Source organism: Triturus cristatus, chromosome 8 (assembly GCF_964204655.1).
Source record: "Triturus cristatus chromosome 8, aTriCri1.1, whole genome shotgun sequence".
In the NCBI taxonomy this organism is placed as follows: domain Eukaryota; kingdom Metazoa; phylum Chordata; class Amphibia; order Caudata; family Salamandridae; genus Triturus; species Triturus cristatus.
In genome coordinates, this window is record NC_140591.1 from 225,579,096 (window position 1) to 225,602,531 (window position 23,436).

At 42.9% G+C, this 23,436-nt stretch overlaps 1 protein-coding gene across 2 annotated transcripts in view; it reads left to right on the plus strand.

Moving 5' to 3' along the window:
• AMOTL1 (angiomotin like 1) overlaps nt 1-23,436 on the plus strand; it is a 324,585-nt gene that overhangs the window by 291,167 nt on the left and 9,982 nt on the right. For both annotated transcript variants that reach the window (XM_085621409.1, XM_085621410.1), the window contains 3 exons: nt 1,076-1,266; nt 4,223-4,348; nt 21,114-21,349. In XM_085621409.1, coding sequence (XP_085477535.1) covers nt 1,076-1,266; nt 4,223-4,348; nt 21,114-21,349 — 553 coding nt within the window. The remainder of the gene's footprint in view (nt 1-1,075; nt 1,267-4,222; nt 4,349-21,113; nt 21,350-23,436) is intronic.

The window sequence follows — 23,436 nt, forward strand, 5'->3', positions numbered from 1 at the left end:
TTCTGGAAGGAAGTTTGGTCTCTACTTGGAGACATCAGAGGCATTCAGGTCCCTCACAATCCACTAGTCGTCCGGCTCAAGGATGTATGTAGACGATGAATGACATCAATCGCTGGTAGGCTGATAACCCATGCACTGTCTGCCGCTTGACCTGATTAGATCCCAGATGTGTAAAGCTCCAGGTTCTTCAAACACATCAATTTAGTGATTCAAAGTTTTAAATACTAATGCCGTAGAGAAACCAATGAGGATAGTGCGACACAGAATGGCTAATGCCTTTCGGCCCATATGTTAAATGAGCTGTAGCATTGGGCTTGTGCTCTCCTCCACTGTGATTACGGATGGCACTGAATGCTTGTACATTGGCCTCACCCTGATTTTGCTGCAGAGTCGCTTTGAATGCTTGGGATCTGAGTTTGCAGTGATTTGTAATGAGAGGTGCATGCCCCGTTCCATTTGTATTCTCTTGTCATGAAAATGTTATGTTTATGGGTTGGAAAAGATGTTGTACCAACAAAACCAGAGTTGTTTTAAAAAAAAAAAAAAAAATTGAGGTATGAGTTCCAGTTTCTGGCAAGGATATTATTTCTGTGTGATAGATGCAATTGAGTTCTGCTATTTACTCCTTTTCGTAAAACAAGTTAAATTCATATTAATCGTTGCTAGACAGACTGAGAAACAGGTCATAGGGATTTATTTCAGTTTGGGTGAAAGTCGCAGTGTCTGCATGTCTCGAGGGAACCTTCAGGTTCAGGGAAGAAAAATTATGATTGCTCCCACTGAGTTTGTTTTAGTGCATTAGTTGAGTTCCACAGCTGTGTCCGCATGTTCCATTCACTTGGTGTTGGATATAAATATCCTGGATCCAGGGTCCTGACATTGAGGTCCATTCATAATAGCAATGCAACCATAGAAACGTAGCAGGACTATACACATTTCTCAGAGGTGCCTATGTGTTAAGGGATTTGGGCTGTTTTCATTTGTTAGAGAAACATTTGCAAGAAGTGTATGTTTATGTATCACAAATTGTCTTTGATTCTTAATCTTCCCCTTCACATGCTGGTGTTTCCCGCAGAGGCACCCCAATTCTCCAACTGCGATTGTGCCGGAATACAATGCACCTGCCTTGATGGAGCTTCTGCGGGAAAAGGAGGAGACCATTCTGTCCTTGGAAGCCGACATGATCAAATGGGAACAGAAATACCTGGAGGAGACCGCAATGAGGCACTTTGCCATGGATGCTGCTGCCACAGCTGCTGCCCAGAGGTAGGCGGTAGGGAAACAGAGGACCTGTCAGCAAATACAGCAGAAGGGAGCAATCACTTTTCAGTGTCAGACTTCCTGGTCTGAAAATACTAATGTAAGACCTCATCTGTTCCTAAATTTTGTTTTAACAAATTTCATTATTGAATTTTTCCATTTTCCAGGCAATATCGCCGGTGAACCTAATAAAGAAATAAACAGTTGGCATAAGAAATTACAAACAAATGTAGGATATATTATTTCAATACATGCTACCATCAGTGATCACAAAAAGGGAACATAGAGGAGACATATCAATTATTCAACAGTGCAGCACTTCAGCTTTACCCACATTTTATGTGTATTAGGGCATCCCCCTAGACGAATTAATGGAGATTGCCAGTAGTAGGCTTCTCTCCGGGCCCCTTTTCTGGTGAGTCCAGACTGGGGGCTGTAGGACTCCTCCACTCGTGTGTTCCTAGCTTTTTAACTTGTTTGTATTACATTGTGATTTGGTTCGCTATCATATATATCTTTCAGTTTCTTTGAAAATTACATTTTAAATGAATGCTGGAAGATGTTTTGGATGGACTGTCCCTTTTAGAGTGTGGTCAAGACTGAGTTGGATATGGCCGGTCACTGTGGCGTAGGCATAGTAAGCAAATAAATCTATGGACTGGGGTTTGGACTGACATAGTTACCATTGGCTGAGATTATTTTAAGTGTTCCATCCATCAGCTTGTAGCTTTACTCCAAGTGTCTAGGTGTTCGTTATTGTTCATGACTGAAATAAGGCTTATGCAGACGACCAACTATATTTATGGCATTCTGACATCCCACAGGCACCTTCAAGATTTTATTAAGTAAATTCAAAATTTGTTGATTGTCTACTTATACATGGTATGCGTGGTATACATGGTTCCACACTGAGAGGCCTAGTCACAAACTAGACTTTATAGTACATTAAGTGTATTCCTCATGTACTACAAAATGCTATTCACAAATCTACCATAGAGAGATTTCCTCCCCAGTGGCGGAGACGGCCGGGTATGTGTGAAAAGTTACTAGTAGTAACTTTACACTCGAAATCCTGTTCTATCAGGCTCCATCCACTGTTTTGAAGGGGTAGCATTACATTTACTCTGGTAATAGCAAACGCTGTTAGATGCTGTAGTAAATTTACATGTGAGTAAATCTACACAGGTAAATTTAAGTTTGTGAGTAGGCCCCTGATTGTGTATGACAATTTGAAAACATATAACAAGTATTTATTTGCTGGAGAAGTTTACATGCTTGGGTAAATAGTTTTCTAGAGAGATGCCTTGGATCAGGATCAGAGCTTTGTTTAGGCCTTAAGTCAAATGATGTAAATTTGTATATCAGACTATTTGTTATGTTCAGGTATGTGTTTATTTATTTAATTCTAGTATTAGCCATTATAAAAACAAATACCAGTTTGGGGCATCAACCATTGTTTCAAAGTTAACACAAAAAGCATCATCAAACTTTCCAACTAGCAGGTAGGACCTAGTCTGTTTATAACAGCTCTACTCCATTGTCTACCTTCTATCTTGCATTTTCTTCCTTTGCTTCTCAAAAGATTTGAGCCACTGACGCCAAAGAGAATGGGTCTCTTTTATGCTGTATGTAGACTGGGCAAATCTCTTCAACCCTTGGAACAAGGGTACAGTCAACCAACATAGAGTTAGTTTAAACCAGCAAAGTTGCTTGCTTTTGATTTGAGAAAGGCAACACAGACAAAAACTGTCCCCCCTACTGGGAAACCTCTTTCATAAACAAGATTCCAAGGTTTACAGCCGCACTTCAACAACTTATTGACTCCTTGCCCATACTATCCAAGTGCTAAAGGTCAATCAATTATTTTCTTTGTGACAGTATATAAATTGCAGCTAACAATGGGCACTGTATGGAATTAGAATATTTAGGGTTACCTTTCATGAATAACCTGTTGATAATACAATGGACCATGGTGGGGACCAGAGGATTTATATGATTTTGTGACTGGAGCATTTACCACATCATAATCAGTTTACTGCATTTGCCACATGACCTGCTGTATAATTTGCAAAATGTGTAGATTTCACAAAAAATGCTGCTTCTGTTTTGGATTAAAATAATACTACCAGAGAATGTGCTGCACAAATTGCATTTTTTGCTGCATAAATTGGTCATCCAAGTTGCATAATCCTAGTCACTCAGACAATGGTAAAGCTCTGCAGAATTGTTTTGGGGCTGTCGTCAAAACGATATTCATATTGCACAATATTTTTAATATTTAACCGTTCACTTTGAAATTTGTGTTTTTATGCCAGTGCATTTTATATATATATATATATATATATATATATATATATATATAATATATATATATGATACATTGTATGCTAGAATATTGCAATTGAAGTTTTTTGGTTTACTTGATGACATAAACCACGAGGCTGTTTGTGAATGTCACCAGTACCCAAAATGATAATGTATGACAATCTTACAGGTTACTCTTTATGCAATTTGTATATGAGCTCTCCACATTATTTGCAGATTTCACCAAAAATATTTTTTACCTAAAATGGATAAAAATAATACGTCCAGAGAACGAGCAGCAACATTCTCGTTTCTGTTGCAAAATGTAGATAACCTTGCTGCATAATTTGGAACTTTATGCCATAAAATCGTAGTAGCACCAACAATGGTCAAGCTCTGCAGAGTGGTTTGGAGACTGTCATTCTGATGATGAAATCCATATTTCACTATCTGCCGTGAAATATTTTCAGGACCTTTTTATGTTCCCCTTAACCCTGTCACGCCGTAACTCGTATGTGCTGGATTTCATAGCCTGATTGTTTTTGCCAGTGCGCTTGATTCAGATGCAGTATTTTACATGTTGTATTAAACTTGGCTCTGTGCATTGGATAAAAAAAATGGATTTGTTCAAATGTAGGTGTTCCTTTTGTGTTGCTAGGGATACCACAATTATTAACCACTCACGGCACGGCAGCTACAATGACAGCGCATCAGCAATCCGGCTGTGGCAGGAGGAAGAGCAGATCGTGCAGGCCAGTCGGCGGTGCCTGGACATGGAGCTCACGTAATAAACGCTATTGTCTTTTAAACAAAAAATTGTACGAGTAATGTGACTCAGACGAGATCTTCATAAAATATCTTTGATTCATGATGTGAACTAGAAACATCAGCTTGAAAAGCAGCAACTCTTAACATTAAATATTAATTTCATACATGCCTGGTTTAGAAGGATGAATTTTTTATATTGCTAACAATCCTCTGTGGTGCAAACTTTTTAGAATCCACAACAGTACTTGGGACCGAGAACCTCTCTTCATCTTTTTATTTGTCTGCTGTATCTTACATTTATATAGATGTTGGTAATTTTTTTTAGATTCCTGCACTATTTACTACCCCATAGCATGCTCTCCAAAGACATTTTTTTTTCATTGTTATTTAGGTAATGCCGAATTGTAGCCCTGAATCATTTTTTACACAAAGTGACTCCAGTCCCTAGCATTCGTCCCACTCCTTAGATCAGGTGTCTCCTCCCTACTTCCATCATTAACCTAATTGACACCTCTATCTTGGACTTCGCTACTGCTCGTGCAAACGTGTTTGCTATCAGGAAGTAACCCTATGCATGGCACAGAACAAGAATGTGTGTCCTATGCTTGTGGGATTTATAAATCTCTCCTGGTCCAGCACCCCATGTCTTTCATGATGTCCTTAACTCCAGTTTGCCAGACTGGTCTAACTGTTGTCCAACCATCATGTTCCTGCCTGCCCCGAGGATAATTTCATTTTTATCTTCCTCCATTACGAGACGGATTTAGACTCTCTCTTGTCTTGATAAAGAGCATATATCGAGGCTTTTATAACCTTAGTGATCTGCCACTGTGGATACCAGTGCCGCCCTCCTTCTTAGGTGCCTACATCTTTGTGACTTTTCTTCTTAAGTTCCTGTGTAGTAAGACTGCTGCTCCGTTTTTTGTGCCTTTCACTCTCACTCCATCTTCTCAACTTCTTGGTGTGTTATGGTATTGTATATGTCTCCTTTTATAAGGCTATATCTGGGTTCATTGTCCCCTGGGCAGCAAGTACCTTTTTCGTATTGCTAGAGTGGGCCAAACCATTAACATTCAGTGACACTATTTGATATGGCGAATGTTTCTCCTTACTGCCTTCATGCATTCCTCTTCTTAATGCTCCCAAGCTCCTTCTTCTGCCCACCTATTGTTCTCATCTTCCTCCTCTTGGGCTCATGTGTGTACCTTTCTCTCCTTTCTCCCCACTTTATCATCAACCTCTAACTATTCATGCACTCCTCGGTAGTGTAGCAAGGATGCCATGGTGCAAGCAAGAAAAAGTTTCCTGTGACTGCTGCTGGGGTAGTAAAATACAGCAATTATCAGGGTTCAGTGGGCCCCTGTGCCACTGCACCTATGCCACTCCTCCTACCCTATATATTCTACCACCACAGTGCCAAAGACTCTCAAACTAGCAACTTGCTGCTCTCAGCTCCACATTTGTACAACTCATCAGCCTAGGCATCGCGCATAACCTCCCCCCTACAATTATAACCGAAAGACAAGACCTTGTTCGGCATGACCACATACATACATGTGACAGTGTGATTTGCATGTGCCTACACTAACACACACAGTGACAGGGCTCTGCTATTTCCACGGGAATCCTTGTGCCTCCCACACACGTGCAGTAATGCATACAAAGGCAGCCCATGACAAATGTGTGTATTCACTCCCAAATACCCTCTCTCCAACCCTAACATCTCACACCAAAGGGATGTATGCTTCACAGATATTGGTAACAGGATATAGTACAATCAGTCCAGCTGAACAAAGCACAATGCAACAACTGAATGATCACATGTTGGTGGTAGCTTTCCACCCAGAAGGTAACGGTATAGCTCGAGTGTTCTTTATCCTTCTATTCGGTTCTAGCAAATGTAATCGGTGGACATCCACCGATGCATGCTTTGCGCCGATAGCCCTACATTACAATACCCCCAGATATTTGGCCCAAAAACTAGAAAAATCAGGGGTTGCAGAAAATAGCGAAGTGTGAGATCCCTGCTACTGAAACCACAGCGGTTCCATAAAAAGAAAACTGGATACAGAGCTTTCTCGGGTGTAGCAGCAAAGATATGGAACTCTTTGCCAACGGATGTTCTCAACTACCGCGTCATTCAAAAAATAAGTAAAATCATTTTTGATGAACAAGTTCTTACCCTAAGCCATCTCCTTTATGTATCCATACCTGTGACTCTTTTATGATTCCTGGTCTTTTCTTGATGACCATCTTTGACGAAAAAGCATAGAAAGTTATGTATATGCAAGGCTTTTTACTTCCATTTATATAGGTGATCATGTTAGATGCTCAATTGTACTCATGTAAAGCGCTCTAATACCCAATAGGGTCATGTTCGCACTATACAACCATTTATAAATAAATAAAAATAAAAAAAATCTGTCCCACTGTGAGTTCCACAAGTAAACATATTTCTCCCATTGGTGACCTTTTTTTCATGCCACTCTTCTCCTTTCCTTTCTATAGTTTTGGGTAATATAATGTTGGACCATGACCCGAAAGCTTTTTTTAAATGAGCTTTGTAGTCCGTCAGCAATTTCCAGTGAGTTTTTTCCTTATTTTATTTTAACTCCCCTGCAACTCATGTGCCTTTTTAGGTCTCGCCTACGCAGCGTGCATGCGCTGCATAGGAGGAGACCTTTAGTAATCGATTCAGTTTTTGGCCCAAAAACGTGCATGCGTTCCATTGCTTTCAATGGCAACGCGTGCACGTTTGGCGATTCCCTTGCGGGAGCGAGCTTTGACACCATATGTTTGTAATCTACTTGCAAACATATGGTGCCCCTGCTTGCTCCCGCAAGGGAAACAGGCACAGGTCCCCTCCTCTCTCCCCTCCTCCTGCTGCCTACTTCTCTTTCAGAGCGAGGCGCGCGCGCTAGTTAAAGGGGGGCGGGCGTCTATATCTACACGCTTTTTGCACTCCCCTGTCTTCGTAAATTCGAAGTGTTTTACAGTATAACATCTGCATGAACAGTCCCCAAACAGGTTGATCGCAGCCGCTGACATGGTGATAAAGCCCCTTGCCAGCCTCGCGCTGAAAGACCAGCTTTAACCTCAGCTAAACAGGGCGCGTGCCTTTCACTGAACTTCCCAGCCCCGGTGCTTACTTTACTCCCCCTGCCCACTCGGCAGCACATTCTTCGGGTAAAAGAGCCCGCTATTGCGGGCCCTTTGAAGTCAGGTGCTGTGCAGACTGAGGCTGCAGAGGTTGGGCGCCAGCACTGCTCAGCAGAACTTTCATGGAAACCAGGCCAGTGCAGCAGCGACGTTGTGACGACAATATGTGCTGCTTCAATCTGGGGTCTGCCACCTCATTTCCTGGAAGTGATGGCAACAAGAGGCAAACAAGCACCAGGAAACACTCACCGGGCGTCTTTCGGCACTAGTCTAGGAGGCAACTTGAGGAAGCGCAGAGCGCTGTGACGTGGTGACAGTACAGCCCAATGGGCGTCTTGATCAAAGGGCCGCCATCCATCTGCAACTTCTCTACCAACTGCCGCAGTGGCAATGATTAGGGGCAGTGTTGGCTGTCCACACTCGGTTGTTTCATCTGTGTGTGGTGGGGTTTACAAATAACTTCCTAAATGAAAACTTCACACAGCTTAAGGCCCCTTATTGCCGAATTAGCCTGTGTTTTTTCTCAAGGTAGATGGAACGAGGCCTGCATGCAATTAAGCAAAAGACTAATGCACATGTCTTCGAAAACACTTCCAGAACTTGAGAAGGAAGGCAAGTACAGCTGACTCGGGGTAAGACTGGTGATTAGGAAAATACGAGCGTTGGGGTCGGCTTGCTATTGGAGGGTGGTTCGCCATAGCATTCAGCCTGGTAGTCATTGATTTCTGCAACTCAGGCCTCACCTCGCGGTGCTGTTGGACTGTGAGGATGTGCTTCTCCTGTGCCTCCCCCTTTTTATTGCGTCTGTAGGCTGAGATATAGGGCGAGCTGGGTCATCCCAGGAAATGCTAGAAATCTGTTTTTGGTCAACCAGGGTTGTACCAACGAAGTGTATCAAACCCCCAAAAATGTGTATAAAATGGCCGATCCTGTTGCTCCAATCTTAGATTTCCAGTTTGATAGTGTGTTATCTTGAGAAAGATTGCTTACTTTCTGTATGCAACAGGGAGCAGTACAGCAGCATATAAGCAGGCACTATGTATTTTTTTTTCTCTATAAGCTGCTGCTTTGCTCTAAGCATCCAAACGTCCCCTGGGGTAGTAGAGTCACATTTTCTGCTTTTCTCTCCTGCTTAGTGCCAGTAGTAGGGGCTTCAGAAGGGGGCTTTCTTGACGGAAAACCATGGAGCTTCTCTGCTCATTTTATGGAGCTGGTACAAAAGAAATTCGGAGAAGAGATTGTGACAGAGATTTCTTGAATTCCCTGCAGTGAAAGGAAGCCTTGCTCCTGGAGCTCTTGAAGAGGACATGATGGGATCATGTTCATCTGCTTGTGTGAGTGATTGGTTTGCCGTGAAGATGATCAAGTTGTCAATTTGGAAGATCTAAGTAGAAACTATTATGATAGCCAACGCAGCTGTACAGGATAGTGTTCTCAATGTGGATAGGGCGTTGTAAGGGCAAGAAAAAGGAGCTTTTGTCTAGGATTTTTAAATTTTATTTTAAACTGTATAGAAATAACTTCTGTGGGCATGGAAACGGTTTGGTGCACTTAAATGCAAAGATCACTTTCAAAACAGAGCTAGTGTGTTTTACAGTCCCACAATGTCACCTGAGACATACCCACTGGTGCACTGTCTTTCAGACATGACTCAGTAGGGAGGTAAAAACATCCAATCTATGCCTGTCCTAACATAAAGGTGCATCACCCGCTCACAGTTAAAAGGTGAGGTTAAATGCTCAAGTGATGTCAGCTAGGCAGCAAAAGGTGACCTTATTGGTGGGAATCATGAAAGGTGACAGCTGAGATGCAGCATGCCTACTTTGGAAGGGAAGAAGACATTGAGACTCGAAGGCCTCCAAAGTATCTTACACAATTAATTAACCTCCAAACTTCAATATAATCAGTGCACTGATATCACTGACATATGTAGTAAGTGGAACGTTGTTGAAAAATTAGAATAATTCAAGCATTTCATGTAGAAAACCCCACTTTCGAGTCATCAGTGTTGAGTTGGGTTCTACTTGGTGCTGTGTTTTAGGGTTGTTTTGTGCCATGAACAGGAGGGCAGGCTTTGATATATTGTAAGTGGGATTTTTGGCACCTGAATGTTTACTTAATACAGCAGAGAGATTGTAGGTTTCAGTTTGGAGATGGTGTTTTCTGAGCACCACATGGATCTCATTGGGCTGTTGGGAGTATCACAGCTAAGCTCTTGTAATATGGTGCACATGGACTTTCTAAGAAACAGTGGCTGAAAACTACAGCCGGTTGAGAATCAGGAAGACAGATTGTGCCTTATCCTAAAACAATGTAACCATTTAATTTTCACCTTAATATCATTAACCCCATATTCAAGCCTCGATACTGGGCACCAAACTTAGTTCCTTCATTCCCTGGGCACCGTGAAATCTGGCACCTGTGCACACTCTTGCAAGGCAGCTCAGTGTGTGCCTTTTACTCATCCACAGCCTAGCCCAAACTCAGATCAGAACGTAGAGGAACATCACCCCTGATACAAGTCCCAAGACTCTTGAATATCCTTTATCCAACACTGAGATCCCAACAGAAGGACCTCATCTTCAGAAGGGCTGAAGACAAGGTGTGTTCACGCATGCCACATGTGCTTATGCACATAGACAGAGCATCTCGCCAAAAAGAAAGGATTGGGTCCCGACTTTCCAAAAGGAACACTGGAATCTCCAGCCATACACTACAGATGAATAAAACAACACAGCTATTCCCAGTGCTACTAAACCAGTGCCGATCCTACCCGTGCCAGCCAAACTCCAACATATACTGGCAGAAAATCAAAGTTTGATAGCATTATAGCCAGCTACAACAGCGATCCGAAGGGGCTGCAAGTTGACTGAATGGTATCTAGATAAACAAGTATTGGCATAGCCAATAGGTCTCGCCTTTGGGACAGTATAAGTATTTAGTTGTACAGCACAATATCCTTGGTGCAACAATATCAACTGTTGCATGGATAAACACTTATAAGGTCCCAAAGGCGAGACCTATTGGCTATGCCAATGCTTGTTTTCTCATTATCGCCTGTTGTGGTGTCTTATGCTGCGATGTGGTGTGGGCAGTGAGATAGCCGGCCAACAATTTGCACTGCAATCGGCCTATATACCGTAGAAAAAAATTAAAGTAATGTTTGATTTTCTCAAGTTCTTCTCTTGCAAAGATGAAAATCCTTGAGCCTGCTTCAGTAATCTCAGATGATCATGCTGATTGGCAAATGGCTAGGGAGAGGTGTGGTGCAGCGGCCAGGGCAGCTGACCTCGGAGCACAGGGCTCATGGTTCGATCCCCAGCTCCGGCGGCAGCTCAGCTCAGCACCATGTGACTCTGGGCAATAGCTCACTTAATTTCCACAACGGCCCCCAGCGCCTTGAGATCCGTAAGGGTGAGTAGTTTGTGCTTTACAAATACGGATTTACATTTATTTTAAATTTTTAAGTGGTTGCAAACATCAAAGCCTTCAGTGGGAGAGCTTCTGTTGCTTTTAAAGGGGTAATCTTCTCAAATAATTCAAAACTAGTGTAGGACTTTTCTTTTCAATTTTCCATGTATCCTTCCTTTTCAACCAAGATGGCTGTCTGGTTGCAGCTAATGCAAATTTAGGGTCGAAGTCCATAGAAGTTTAAAATATGAGCGAACCCCACATCAGAGGAAGACTGTTCTGTTCAAGATTTCACAAAATTCTGAACAAGAAATAAAAGGAATCAACGTCTTCAAAAAAGAAGCTAAATTGAATAAAACCCTGCTGGACACAGTCTCAAACAAGGCAGGTTGGAAATGTAAATGAACATTACATAAAGCATAACCAAGGGAATAAAGTAGGATTTAGAGAAGGAGTTTTTGGGCTCCCAAAAATCAGTGTACAAGTAAAGGTGTCAGATTGTTCAAGGAATGACTAGTTTAGAAACAGATATATGACCTTCTGGGACTTCCTGACTGAAGGAATCTACCCAGGGCTTAAATATTTGTTCTTTATTGGAGATTTGTTAGGCTCCCCTTGCTACATACAGGCTTTTTCCGGGCCCCATGTCTTTGTGTTTGGGCAAGTGAGAAGAGATGACAAGTAGTGGGATGGACTACGAGTGAGGTCCAATCAAGCATTGCATCAAACAGCCATAGCAACTCTGGAAATGTACCTTAAAGTGATTTGATGTGGGTTATAGTCTGAGCAAAGATGGGCTTCACTCCCTGCTTGGCCCTGTATGAATGTGACTGTGTTTGCATTGTTATACTGTAGATTATTAAATATAACTGGGTTTTACAAATCTACAAATTACATTAGAAAGGCTTTTTCAAAGTTTCTCTGCAACTGTATGGGTTAGGAAATACGCATGGTTCTTATATGCAATGTATTTAGGTTGGAAACAACCTGGTAAATTTTACAACAAGGAAAAACAAACGGAAGTACTGAGAAATCATAGTCCAAATTTTAGGTCTTGGCTTGTAGAGAAAAGCCATCTGTTTTTTCCATTGGTCAGTTAATTAGGGGTGTCCAGTCTAAAAAAAGGGATGAAGAGGAGGCAGGAAGTCACTCCTACACCCTCTCTCTGTCCCGAAGTGCCTACTTAACCACAAAACGTGCTGTCGTAACACAGCATGTTCATCTATGTTTCACAGTCCATGCTTTTCATGGGGTAAGCAGGTTTATGCTCCATCTGTCTCATGGTAGGTGCAGTGACTACATTGGTAATTTCATGCTGAAGGCTTCTAATAAAAATTGCAGTACAGTTACAGCAGTGAAACTACATGTCCTGGCGTAGCGAGGAAGGTAGTAGGACCCTTCCATTTGCCATAAAGAGGGAAAGTCACCCACCATAACGCGCAGTGTGCCACAGACTTAATTACCCAGTTTTAAACCAAATTTCTTTCACATACAGAAAGTGGTGAGATAGCAGTGGGTGGGTATTGGGTTATTAATTTTACTGATCACGAGGAGCCTGATAGAAGCTTGTTGGTAGTGTTTTTGACTTGCTGCTCTGGTTCTGCTGCATCAATGTATAAACAACACCCCTGAGCAACATACAGTCCATGATTACTGTATAAATCGGGCAACAGACTAAGACTTGAAAACGTCTCTTTATATTTTATTAATAACTCCGCATTTATTTAATTAAAACCCTAATGTACATTATATTTTAATTAATACACTGTATTACATAAATAGAAAAGACAATATTCAGAAAATCCTACAGTCACATATTCACATCACCATACAACGACAATGTGCAAAACGTATTGATATCTTTATATGTCTTGTTATCTTCAATGGGCCAACATTTTATCACATAACATAATTACCCATTCATCTCTAAAGTACAAATAATGTCACACAAAAATGATCATTATAGGCCAGAGTGTGTGGCTTTGAATTGTTGATGAATCTTCAATAGATCTATGTGTGTTTCGCCACCAAGCGCCTTCATCAGGAAAGCCACTTAAAACTGTAGGGTACCAATTGAGGAATGAATCAACTTTGGTACCTATTTCCTACAGGCCGTGAAACTGTAAACGGCTCTTGAGACCCTAAAGATTACATAATATCCTAGGACGAGCGGCCACTGTATACCGGCGACCGGAATAACAATTATTTGGTACTAAGCTAAAATAAAATGTTCTGTGTTCCATAGTGTCGTCCGATTGGGCAAGAACATTCCACAATATAGACTTTGTGAAGTTCGCTTGTCGATAGACTCGTCAAGAATGGGAATCAGAAGGAATCTGTAGTTCCGCCAATGCATTATGGCAGATAGAACGAGTGGCAGAGTACATACTATTGTTTGTTAAGGGTCTGAAACCATCTCACCCATTTGTAGTGGGAACGATGCTCCAAGCTGAATCACGACAAAGGACCTGCTGCATCACACAATTCCTGCTTTCGGTGTTCTTAGGTTGCCCCATTGACACTTTTCAGTTGCCCCTTAAATACCCTAATGTGGTGTCTTCTGCGGAACCTCAGTTGTACGAATACTGCTTCGGGGTGACCACCATAGAGACCCTACCCTGGTTTGTCCTGTTCATCTGGGTTCTGCCATTTCTGGCTGAAGGAGCATCTAAAAATGCTGTACTGCATTGTATACATAATTGCCTGGCTTTTGCCATTGCCACTCCAGGGTATTACCTAGAACCACTTCAGGATAGCCCCTTAACCGCCTGTGCGGTTTGCTGCATCACCCTGGTCCCATCACTCCTCTGGACGGAATGCGTTAGTCTAAGTACTGTGGACTAACCACCAAGTTTCCGAGTATTTCCCCACAGACCCTCACTGGTGGAAATGTATTACTTTCTCACCGGAACATCGTCTAGCTTAAAACTGATCACTTCATCCTAAAATAACACCATAATACCTTAGGGAATAGAAATCCAAGTTGTGCTCTATTTGCTAATCTTCCACTGCTCCAGATGTACTCGGCACAATATATAGTAACACAAATGAGATCTTGTGGCTGAGTGTCCTCTATTTCTTAATCATTTCTCAGCTCCAGTTTTCTTCGACAGCTGAGCTCCTGCAGCTCCACACCAAACCTACAGCCAGTAGTGTTACAAGTAGGATCTGGTGGCAGAGCTTCCCCTGTCCCAGAACTACCCATCAAGGCATGTAGTCTCAGGAATCTGAGGTTGCACCGCTCCAGACTTAAAACACCATGTTACAGTAACAAACAATGCATAATATTCCTTTGTGCACAGAAGATACTTTAGCTAAAAACAGAAATGCTTCTTAAGAAATCATACCGACAACCATACTGCAATGTCACAGAAAACAGTAGCTTTCATGCCTGCCTTCTATGACGTGCCAGTGAATTCCCATCTTGTGCATGCTGCATCCTTCACTTTCAGTGCTATTATCTCCCAGACTTCCCAACTCACCTAAAGTACTCTCTTCGTCTTCCAAGTTACACCTTTCACCCCTCACCTATCCAGTGCCCCCACCACCTTCGTCTATTATCCGTCACTGCACTAAGCACACTCACACTTCTCGTTCCTCTACTAACCACACTCCTCCCACTACTGTCTGCTCTCATTCACGCCTTTTGCGTCTTCCACCTGTGAATTCTTTATGTACCCAATCCTGGAATCCAAACCCTCCTCTCCATCCAACTACTTACCTCTCTTGAACATGCCTCTCTATCCTATGCTTATAGGTAGCATGTCACACCATGTTTGAAACATGACTGAACCTCATTCCCCTCACTCAATAACTGCCATATACAACATAGTAATTCAAAGAAATCCTTCAAACCATACATGCCAATGGAGTGCCCAGGAATCCGATGTAAATCAGAGCTCTTTGGGGCCTCATCAGGGGCATAAAACACTTGACAAAATCTACAATATAATGCCATTTTTATTTATTTTTTATTTGTGAAGTGCAGCTTTCAGCAGAGGCATCATGCAACTGGGAAAACACGGAGACCCTATAGATATTAGAGAAAGGACATACCGAAGGACTGAAAAGAGATGCACTTAAGGTGTTTCAGAAATGCGAAGTAGATGGCGATCAGTCTAAGATGGCCCGAAAAAGTTTTCCACAGTTGTAGAGCTTAAAATCTTATTGCTCCATCCCGACAGCAAGCTTTCATAAAATGTGGAATTTCAGCAGGTGCAGTGAGGTGAATCTAACAGAGCACACAGTGATGTATGTATGTGCATAGTAATTCTATAACATGAACATAGCCAAAAAGCAGCAGAGTTCTGTACATGGTCAAAAACGAGCATAAAGTCATTGATTATTAGGAGAGGAAACTGAGTTGTGGACATTAATACATTATTATATAGTGTTTTTCAAAAAGGTAAATCTTCAACTCTTTGCTAATTTGGAGCAGCGTCAGGGCACCCCTGATGGATACGGTTCCAGATCCATTGTGCATAGATGGAAAAGGCCTTTGTTAGACCCCGAAGTTTCTGGCTGACTGGAACGCACCAAAGCCAGTCAGAATCCACCGCCCTAGATAGGATGAATACGATACAAGTGTCTGATGACCTGTGCTCACCCTTAGGTAGCTTGACACTGAGCAGTCAGGCTTATGCTCAAGGCCCAAGTGTAAAGTATTGGCTCAACACCACCCTCACAACACACTGCGTACGCCACAAAAAGACTTCACACCATATGTATAAAACACTGGTCTTTGTATTACACACACATTTAAATCAAAAACTGAATACACATTGTATATGCACTTTACTGTTATATGCAATTGTCGAACTTTCTCATTAGCAGCAGAACGGCATGAACATGCATGCCCCAATCAGAGGTATTCAACCAACATGACATTCCCCAATTTGCATACCCCCAACAGTTGCAATGGTTAAAGCCATCACACGTCTTTGACTACACCTCGTGACCTAGCCCCTCAGTCACTCAACTACACCAGCCAATGATACATGTTGCTCCTGCTGGCGCCACGTTGATTAGATTGACTCAACCACCTAAAATGGAATGAAGCAGTTAATTAGTTTTGTCCATCCAGATTAGACCTCCAGGCACCCAGCCACACCTGCACGAGTGAGGGATCGCTATCCCTCCCCACCCCCCACCCCCGTAGGCAAACTGGCTCACTTCCAAGTTTGGAGAAATGTTTCCCCTCAAGCGGAGGTGTGGGCTGCCGTAGCACGCGGCACCCTGCCATAGGTGCCCAGAAGACACAATGATACCACTCGGGCCCAGTCACGATGTACTCCACAACAAAGTACCTTGTGGCGTGGGTCCTGGTAGAGGGAGCAAGCGACCTGGGACGGAAGCCGTGATGTCGGGCACTGTCGTCACTCAATCTGGAGGCCAAAGACAGTCTCAGCTCCCAGCTCAGGTCCCCCAACACCCCTCGGCCATTACACGCTCTGGAGGGCAAGCTAGCACAGGTCCCCTGGTTCTAAGCATAGGTCCCTCAGACTCTGCAAGCTTCCCCAGCACTCCTTGACTCACGTCCCGCACCTCAGGTGGGTTGTTGTTCTTTATGAGCACAGTGTACAGTCTGTGTACATCAAGACGGTCCTTGTCCTAACCGATGATCACTCTCACCAGTTTTCGCTGCACCCTGCATCATCCTTATAATCTCGTGGAAATGAGGAGATCCTTTGTGTCCCTGAAATCTCGTGGACAGGAGACCAGCCAATCGCCCTTGTAGAATACTTAGAGACCTGGCCCACGACTGTTGGCCCTTAGCTGCAGGCCAGCAACGTCCAGGCAAAATCCGCCAAGTGATAGTTCCCTTCCTGGAGCACAAGCTCCACGCCACCACAAGTCTGCGAATAATCCAGTTGAAATCCCTCCTGCCCTAATGATTCCTCTTGTTGATGTTCCACCTTCTAATCAGGGTAGTATGGTTTCAAATCCAAAGCATCTCTAACTCCTGAGGCCAGAGCCCCAGTAGTTATACCCACAATGGCCTTTGAAGATGCAATCAGTTCAAAAGACCACCTTTGAAATGCACATGCCCTCTCTAAAGTTTGTCCTGTCTGCCATCCTACCCAGGAGCTTTGATAACTATCTTTAGAGGGGCCAAGACACTGCCCCTTGGAATGTCGTTCTCAATTCCACTCCATGTAATTGTCCCAGAAAGGCCCCTCAGAGTCACTGGTATGCAGTTTCCCTTGAGCCCCTATTTCATGGCTTTCTGTCAGGAATGCACAGATGTAGCTATCCCCCCAGCGCTCAGATATGAATTGGAGGCAGGCCGACAGGCACACACAGTCACGAGTATCGAACTGGCCACTTTCCCAAAGTGACATTTCCACACACGTAATGTCGGATCCACTCGGACTGCCGGAGAGGATTCGCCATTACAAACTCATTGATATCAAACACTACACTGCTGCTATTATGCACGTAGGAAATACTGCTCAATATCCTTTCCCTATGCTAATCCAATGCAAGAAGCAGGCCCAATGTACCGAACACATCATTTGGTTCCATTCACAACCCTTGCGTGCAACACACATGCACACATTGCCTACTTCTTCCAAACACTGCACCCTGTCCCCAGGGAGAACTCTGATATAGCAAGAGACATGCAGAACCTTTGCACGTAGCATTTGAAATGCCAAGCTGAGTAACAGTAACCTGCGCACACAGGCCCCACCAGAGCAAACCTGTGGCACGATCGATCAGCTGCCTCCAAAAAAGGCACTACCAGTGCTGCAGGCCCACGGATGACCATTCGAGGTATGTGCCCTGGGAATATATATTGCCTCTAGACTAAGGACTTAAAGCTAAATTGAATCAGCCAATCATGTATACACCAATCACCAGTATGTATATGAATAGCACAGCGGTTTGGCACTGAATGGCAGTGTCAAACGCACTCAAAGTTCTAAGGCTAGCACCTTGGTCAACGGAAAACCGGAAAGGAGAAAAACAAAAAGTTGAGGGAAAGAACCCTAGAAAGGGCCATTTCCAACAGGCTGTGGTCTTGTTTTTTCCTTTTTACACTTCTTAGTCTGCAGTCTGATGGTGTCCTGGGTATGGTTGAGTCAGGAACCACCAGATATGGTGGGTGTGTCTGTAAGATAAGCAGGGGTGCTGGTCGTGGTGGCTTGGTAAATTATGCACCTGGTTTTGAAGATGGTGCAGGACAGCAAGAGGAGAATATTGAGTTCCATCAAGATGTGAATGATGTAAGGGGTGATGATGTCAGATAGAAACTTTGGGCCAGTCTAGTAAACAGCACGCTAAATAAGTTCAAGAGCATTAAATTGAATCTGTTGTCTAAAGGGGGCAATATTCTTAGTACTACGCTTTCCGAAATTTTACAGTGCTTAAGAGATGTAATTTCAGGCTGGAAAGAGAAACAAGTTCCATCTCTTCACTGAAATTCTACAAGCAGAAATTTCTAGGTAAAAAAATTATTTGTTAACCGTAATTTTCCATTTCCAAGTTCCATGCTCTTTACTGTCCTGCTGGGAAATTTGTACTCCCAAACCTTGTTAACAGTGCAAGCTTTTGAATGGTAGAAGACATTAAAATGAAAAACATTTCTGTGTTGCTTAATGTCCACTTATGGCACCAGTCACCACAATTGATTGACAGTTTGAGTGGTTTTATCCCAGGTCTGTGTGAAATGGATTATATTTTCCATGATATTTTTCTGAAAGATAACTGATACTCCTCTCTCGCTCGCCATTGTCAGTGGGCTACTAACACAAAACAATTTCTACCATACATCCCCTTTTCAAATACCCCACTGACACCCCTGACAGCTTTCCAGCATACCTTAGATGCCATACAATATCACCCCCCACCTAGCCTTGTCACACCCCCTCCTTTCTTACACATAATACTCCTAGAATACATCATACATGTCTCTTCACAAAATCAATCCCCTGCTCCACTCACCATTTCCCCATTAGTCCTCTCCTCCCTACCTGTCAAAATTGCCACCTGGTTCCCTATCTTCTTGGTGTGCTACTGAAGAGCTCTCAAACACAACAAAGTTGATTGTGGCCCCATGTGCATGCTGTCCTGCCCTGCGTCCAGGCTCCATTGTGGCAAAGTGGTTTGCAGAACAACAAGACTGATGGTACCACAAAAACTATTTTTGATAACTTTAGCTGTGTTGGGAGGTCTATTGCAACATGTTCCCTGTTATTGCCAGCTTCTCTAATGAAATAGATATTAATAGAACAGTGACTAATATCCCAGTCACAGTCTCACTTTTATGTAGTCTGTGTAGTTATGTTTATTTTGTGGCACATGGAGATTCCTTCTCTGGCCATAGAGTTGTGAACAGGCATACCTTGTAATACAGTGAAGGACATATAGCTACAAGTAAATTCCTGGCAGATGAAGTCCTCCACATCCTTAGTCTTCCATTGGCCTGTTTTCTGCACCACAGCAAACCTTTACAGGGTCTGGATTCAGGCCCTGGCAAAGAGCGAGCCAATCCAACAGGTCAGTGGAGGCCTTAGCTTCCACTCTATTGCTGGAGGACGCCCCACCCAATTTAGAACTCCAGTGTACCTGTTGGGGTCTTTAAATCGGAAAGCTCTGAAAGCTGAATAGTTTGCCAAGTGGGTATCATGTTTGTTGCACACGCCCAACAAACCTTTTTGTTTTTCAATAACAAACTTCCACTTTAGGAGTTATTCTTGAAAAATAGAAATCAATGGCCGTGATGTGACAGGGCGTTCTCTCTGTGCACAAGGGCAATTAGTAGGTGGATTTTCCTGCCTAGGCCCACCATGTCATACACGGTGGTCCTTAGCAAGGAAGTACAGGTAATGAGGAACTCTCTTGGAACTGATTGGATTTACCACATATCATTCATTCCCACTCAGATCTTTTAGAGCCAAACATATCTACAAGGATCGCACATAAACCCAAAACGTGGGCCCCAACAAACAATTACAAGCACACTGGTGAACAATTCAATGAGTTTATTAAAATACAGTTTTATTAAAAAGATTATTTCTAGAAACATATAAAAATGCAATGATGTGATGGGAAATCGCAGTTAAAAATTACAAATTACAGTGCACAAGAGACAGTAAAGTATGTGAAAAACGTTCAAATCATCATATAATGGTTATTTCATAAGAATCAATCAGTTTCAAAAAACCCATCAATAGATATTGAGATTGGATATGCGAAGTTCTGTGAATATACTCAAAATGAACACAAAGGGGCGTCGACACGTTTCGGTGGCAATAGATTATTCAGAAACCACCTTTATCAGGACTAGAATGATAACTGTCTCTCTTAATGTCTAATTTCTGGTGCAAATTCACATAACCTGGTTAAAACATAAACATAGAATCACAATCATGTATTATACACAAATTTAAAGAAAATCTTTCTCTAATCCAAGAGTCAGTTCATTACAAAACACATGATGTCTCCACTAGATAAGATCAACCCAATTTAGAACTCTAGTGTACCTGTTGGGGTCTTTAAACCAGAAAGCTCTGAAAGCTGAATAATTTGCCAAGTGGGTATCATGTTTGTGTGCACACGCCCAACAAACCTTTTTGTTTTTCAAGAACAAACTTCCACTTAAGAAGTTATTCTTGAAAAATAGAAATCAGTGGCCGGTATGTGGAACAGGGCGTACTCTCTGTGCAGAAGGGCAATTAGTGGGTGGATTTTCATGCCTAGGCCCACCATGTCCTACACGGCGGTCCTTAGCAAGGAAGCCCATTGACAGTTGCCTGTCCTAACTAGGATGGGGCAACTTCACTATGATCTGGCAACCCAGTGGCAAACAGATTGCTAGCGTCAAGGTTTTTCACCAAGAAATCGAGCTGAGGCTCCACCAGTGGACACCCTACACTTTGCCCAACCCTGAGTGAAGCCAGCAAACTGCAAGTGGAGCAGTATGGGAGCACCGATGATTAACAGCGATGCTCGCACTCTGCCAAACTCTGAATAAGGCCCTTAGTTTCTAACTTACTTTTTGCTCTCAAATTATCATAACTCCTATGTAGATTCTGCAGAACTTCCTAATGACAAATCAATAGAAGATATGCAGTCAAGAAACAGTCTGCGTGTTATCTTGTTATTTAAGACATAGTTCCATACCCTTTGCTCCCCAAATGAATCTGCAAAGTTATGTTGCCTGTCTGTTCCTATTTGTTTCAAAGTTTTATTGTTTTCTTTTACCACAGGATAAAGAATCTTCATGCGAAAATAATAGAGCAAGATGCTATGATTAAGGTTCTTCAGCAGCGGTCTCGAAGGGAAACTGGAAAGACGGATTCCCCTAACTTACGCCCAGCGAGATCTGTTCCGTCTATTGCAGCTGCTACAACACTGCCAGGGATTCACTCTCGCCAAACATCTCTCACCAACAGCCAGATGGCTGCGGAAAAGAAGGATGACAAGTTCTGGAAAGGAAGCATAGGTAAAGTCAGTCTAACTATTGAAGAGACTGTAAAAGATTTGCATACATTGAATCTCCACATGACATCGACATTTCCCATTGGTGACACTATCTCCCACATATCCACAGCTTACACAAATATTCCTTGTGCAGGATGAGAGGTATTGCATATGCCACAAACTAGCTTTAACTGTCATAAGATCATTTTTGGACTTAGACTTCGCTATTGCTACATTCCCACTTATGGCAACAGTCATCGCAATTGATTAACAGTTTGAGTGGTTTTATCCCAGGTCTGTCTGCAATTGATCATATTTTGCATGATATATTTCATGCATGATACATATTAGCATCTTGATTATGGATGTATTTTAGAGGACGACAGTTACACTAGTTCTGGCCAAAAATGGGAGAACTGCCATTTGTCCTTGTGATGATCGAACCCATCAGTGGAAAATGCTCGATCTTTACCTTTAGACCCGAACATGATGCAGTCTTATCTCTGGGGAGAGGAGTTGACCTAACGGCTAGGGCAGTCGACATCAACGACGCTGAACATCATGTGATTCTGGGCAAATCACTTAATCTCCCCGTGCCTAACAAAAATTAATGTGTCCTCATGTAACGGAACTGGTGCTATGTAAAGCGCTCTGATACTCCATTCGGGTCAAGTTTGCGCTATATAAAACTCTGAAATAAATAAAAAATAAATAAAAACTGCTTATGAAGTAGCTTCCTAATCTAGGGTGAATGGGCCTCCTAAATGTTTGGTTCTAGTATTGCCATGAAAGATTAGCAGAGTGGTAAACTTTCATAAAATGTTTTGTTTCGAGTTCCTAACATGCTGTAATGTCCCGTCCCCCAGTATGTTAAAGAAACAAGATATGTGGGTAATGACTATGGACCCCCACTTTCAGGTACTTTTCCAATGACCAGATTTGGTGGTAGGAGTTCCAACGACTGCCACTTGTATTGACAGAATTTCCAACAAAAGCTGTAAAGTGGCTGCTCCAAGCCACTATGATGTGTATTTTCGTTGCATGTGTGGCTGTAGATAAGCATGCTCTGCAAATTCCTGCTATCTAATGTTGGGTTCGTATGTATGCAGCTTGTTTTTCTTCTAAGAAGTGTGTGTCTCAAGACCTGTTGTGGCTCATTCTTGTTCCAGAATGCACTTGCACACTGGCTCCTTCTCAGACTAGTTTTCTTCCGCTATCGGGCTTTGGGAATGGTGCTCCAAGGTTGATGTGTTAATATGTACCAGATCTTCCTTTCAAGTCCAGTGGCTCCCCCTTCCAGCCCTTCAGCGAAATCGGCTCTACTGCACTGATGAAAGTTTCCGCTCACAATATTGGGACTGTGGATGCAGTAGGCAGTGGTGGGGGCACTTTGACACATCGTGGCCTCGAGTTACCACCCTTGTGAGCCCTCATTGAGACTTCTCCAAGAATGCATCTAGGGTAGCATTATGGAACATACTCCCATCAACTTCAGCCATAGGCATGGCACCAAATACCCCTGGAGTGCCCACCATAAACTCTGCACCCTCTCTCTCCCCCCAGAACAGGTAGAGACTTCCTACAAAGCCAGTCTGGCCTTCCACAGCAAAAAAACTCGTAAAGTACCTGAGTGAAAGATTGCCATCTGACAATTTTGAAGCCGAAAATATGCCTGGCATCAAAAAAGAGGAACCTGGGCTTTCCAGCATACTGGCGTGGCAGGCAGAGAGTCCAAACACCAACTTCTCCAAAGTCTTTGACATGGAGGAACTCTACCTCCTCTTCAAACCAATGGTGCAACACACCCCATCTTTGGGCCAAAAATCAAGTCGATGTCTAATGCATCTACTGTGCCTCAAGGTCTGTCCCAAGCCCCGAAACACACATTCACAGAGGCAGAGCACCACTCCTGCAGGAGAAGGGCATCGTGCCCCGAGTCAAGCTGGAAACCGCAAAAACCTTTGAGTTTCGCTCCTACACACAAGACACCCATCAACAGCAATAAATAGCACCATGCTTTGACACCCTCGTGGCAGCAAGGAACTGACATCCACCATCAAATCTGTCCCCCAGACTCTGAGAAGCTACACTCAGAGCAGAAGTCGACAC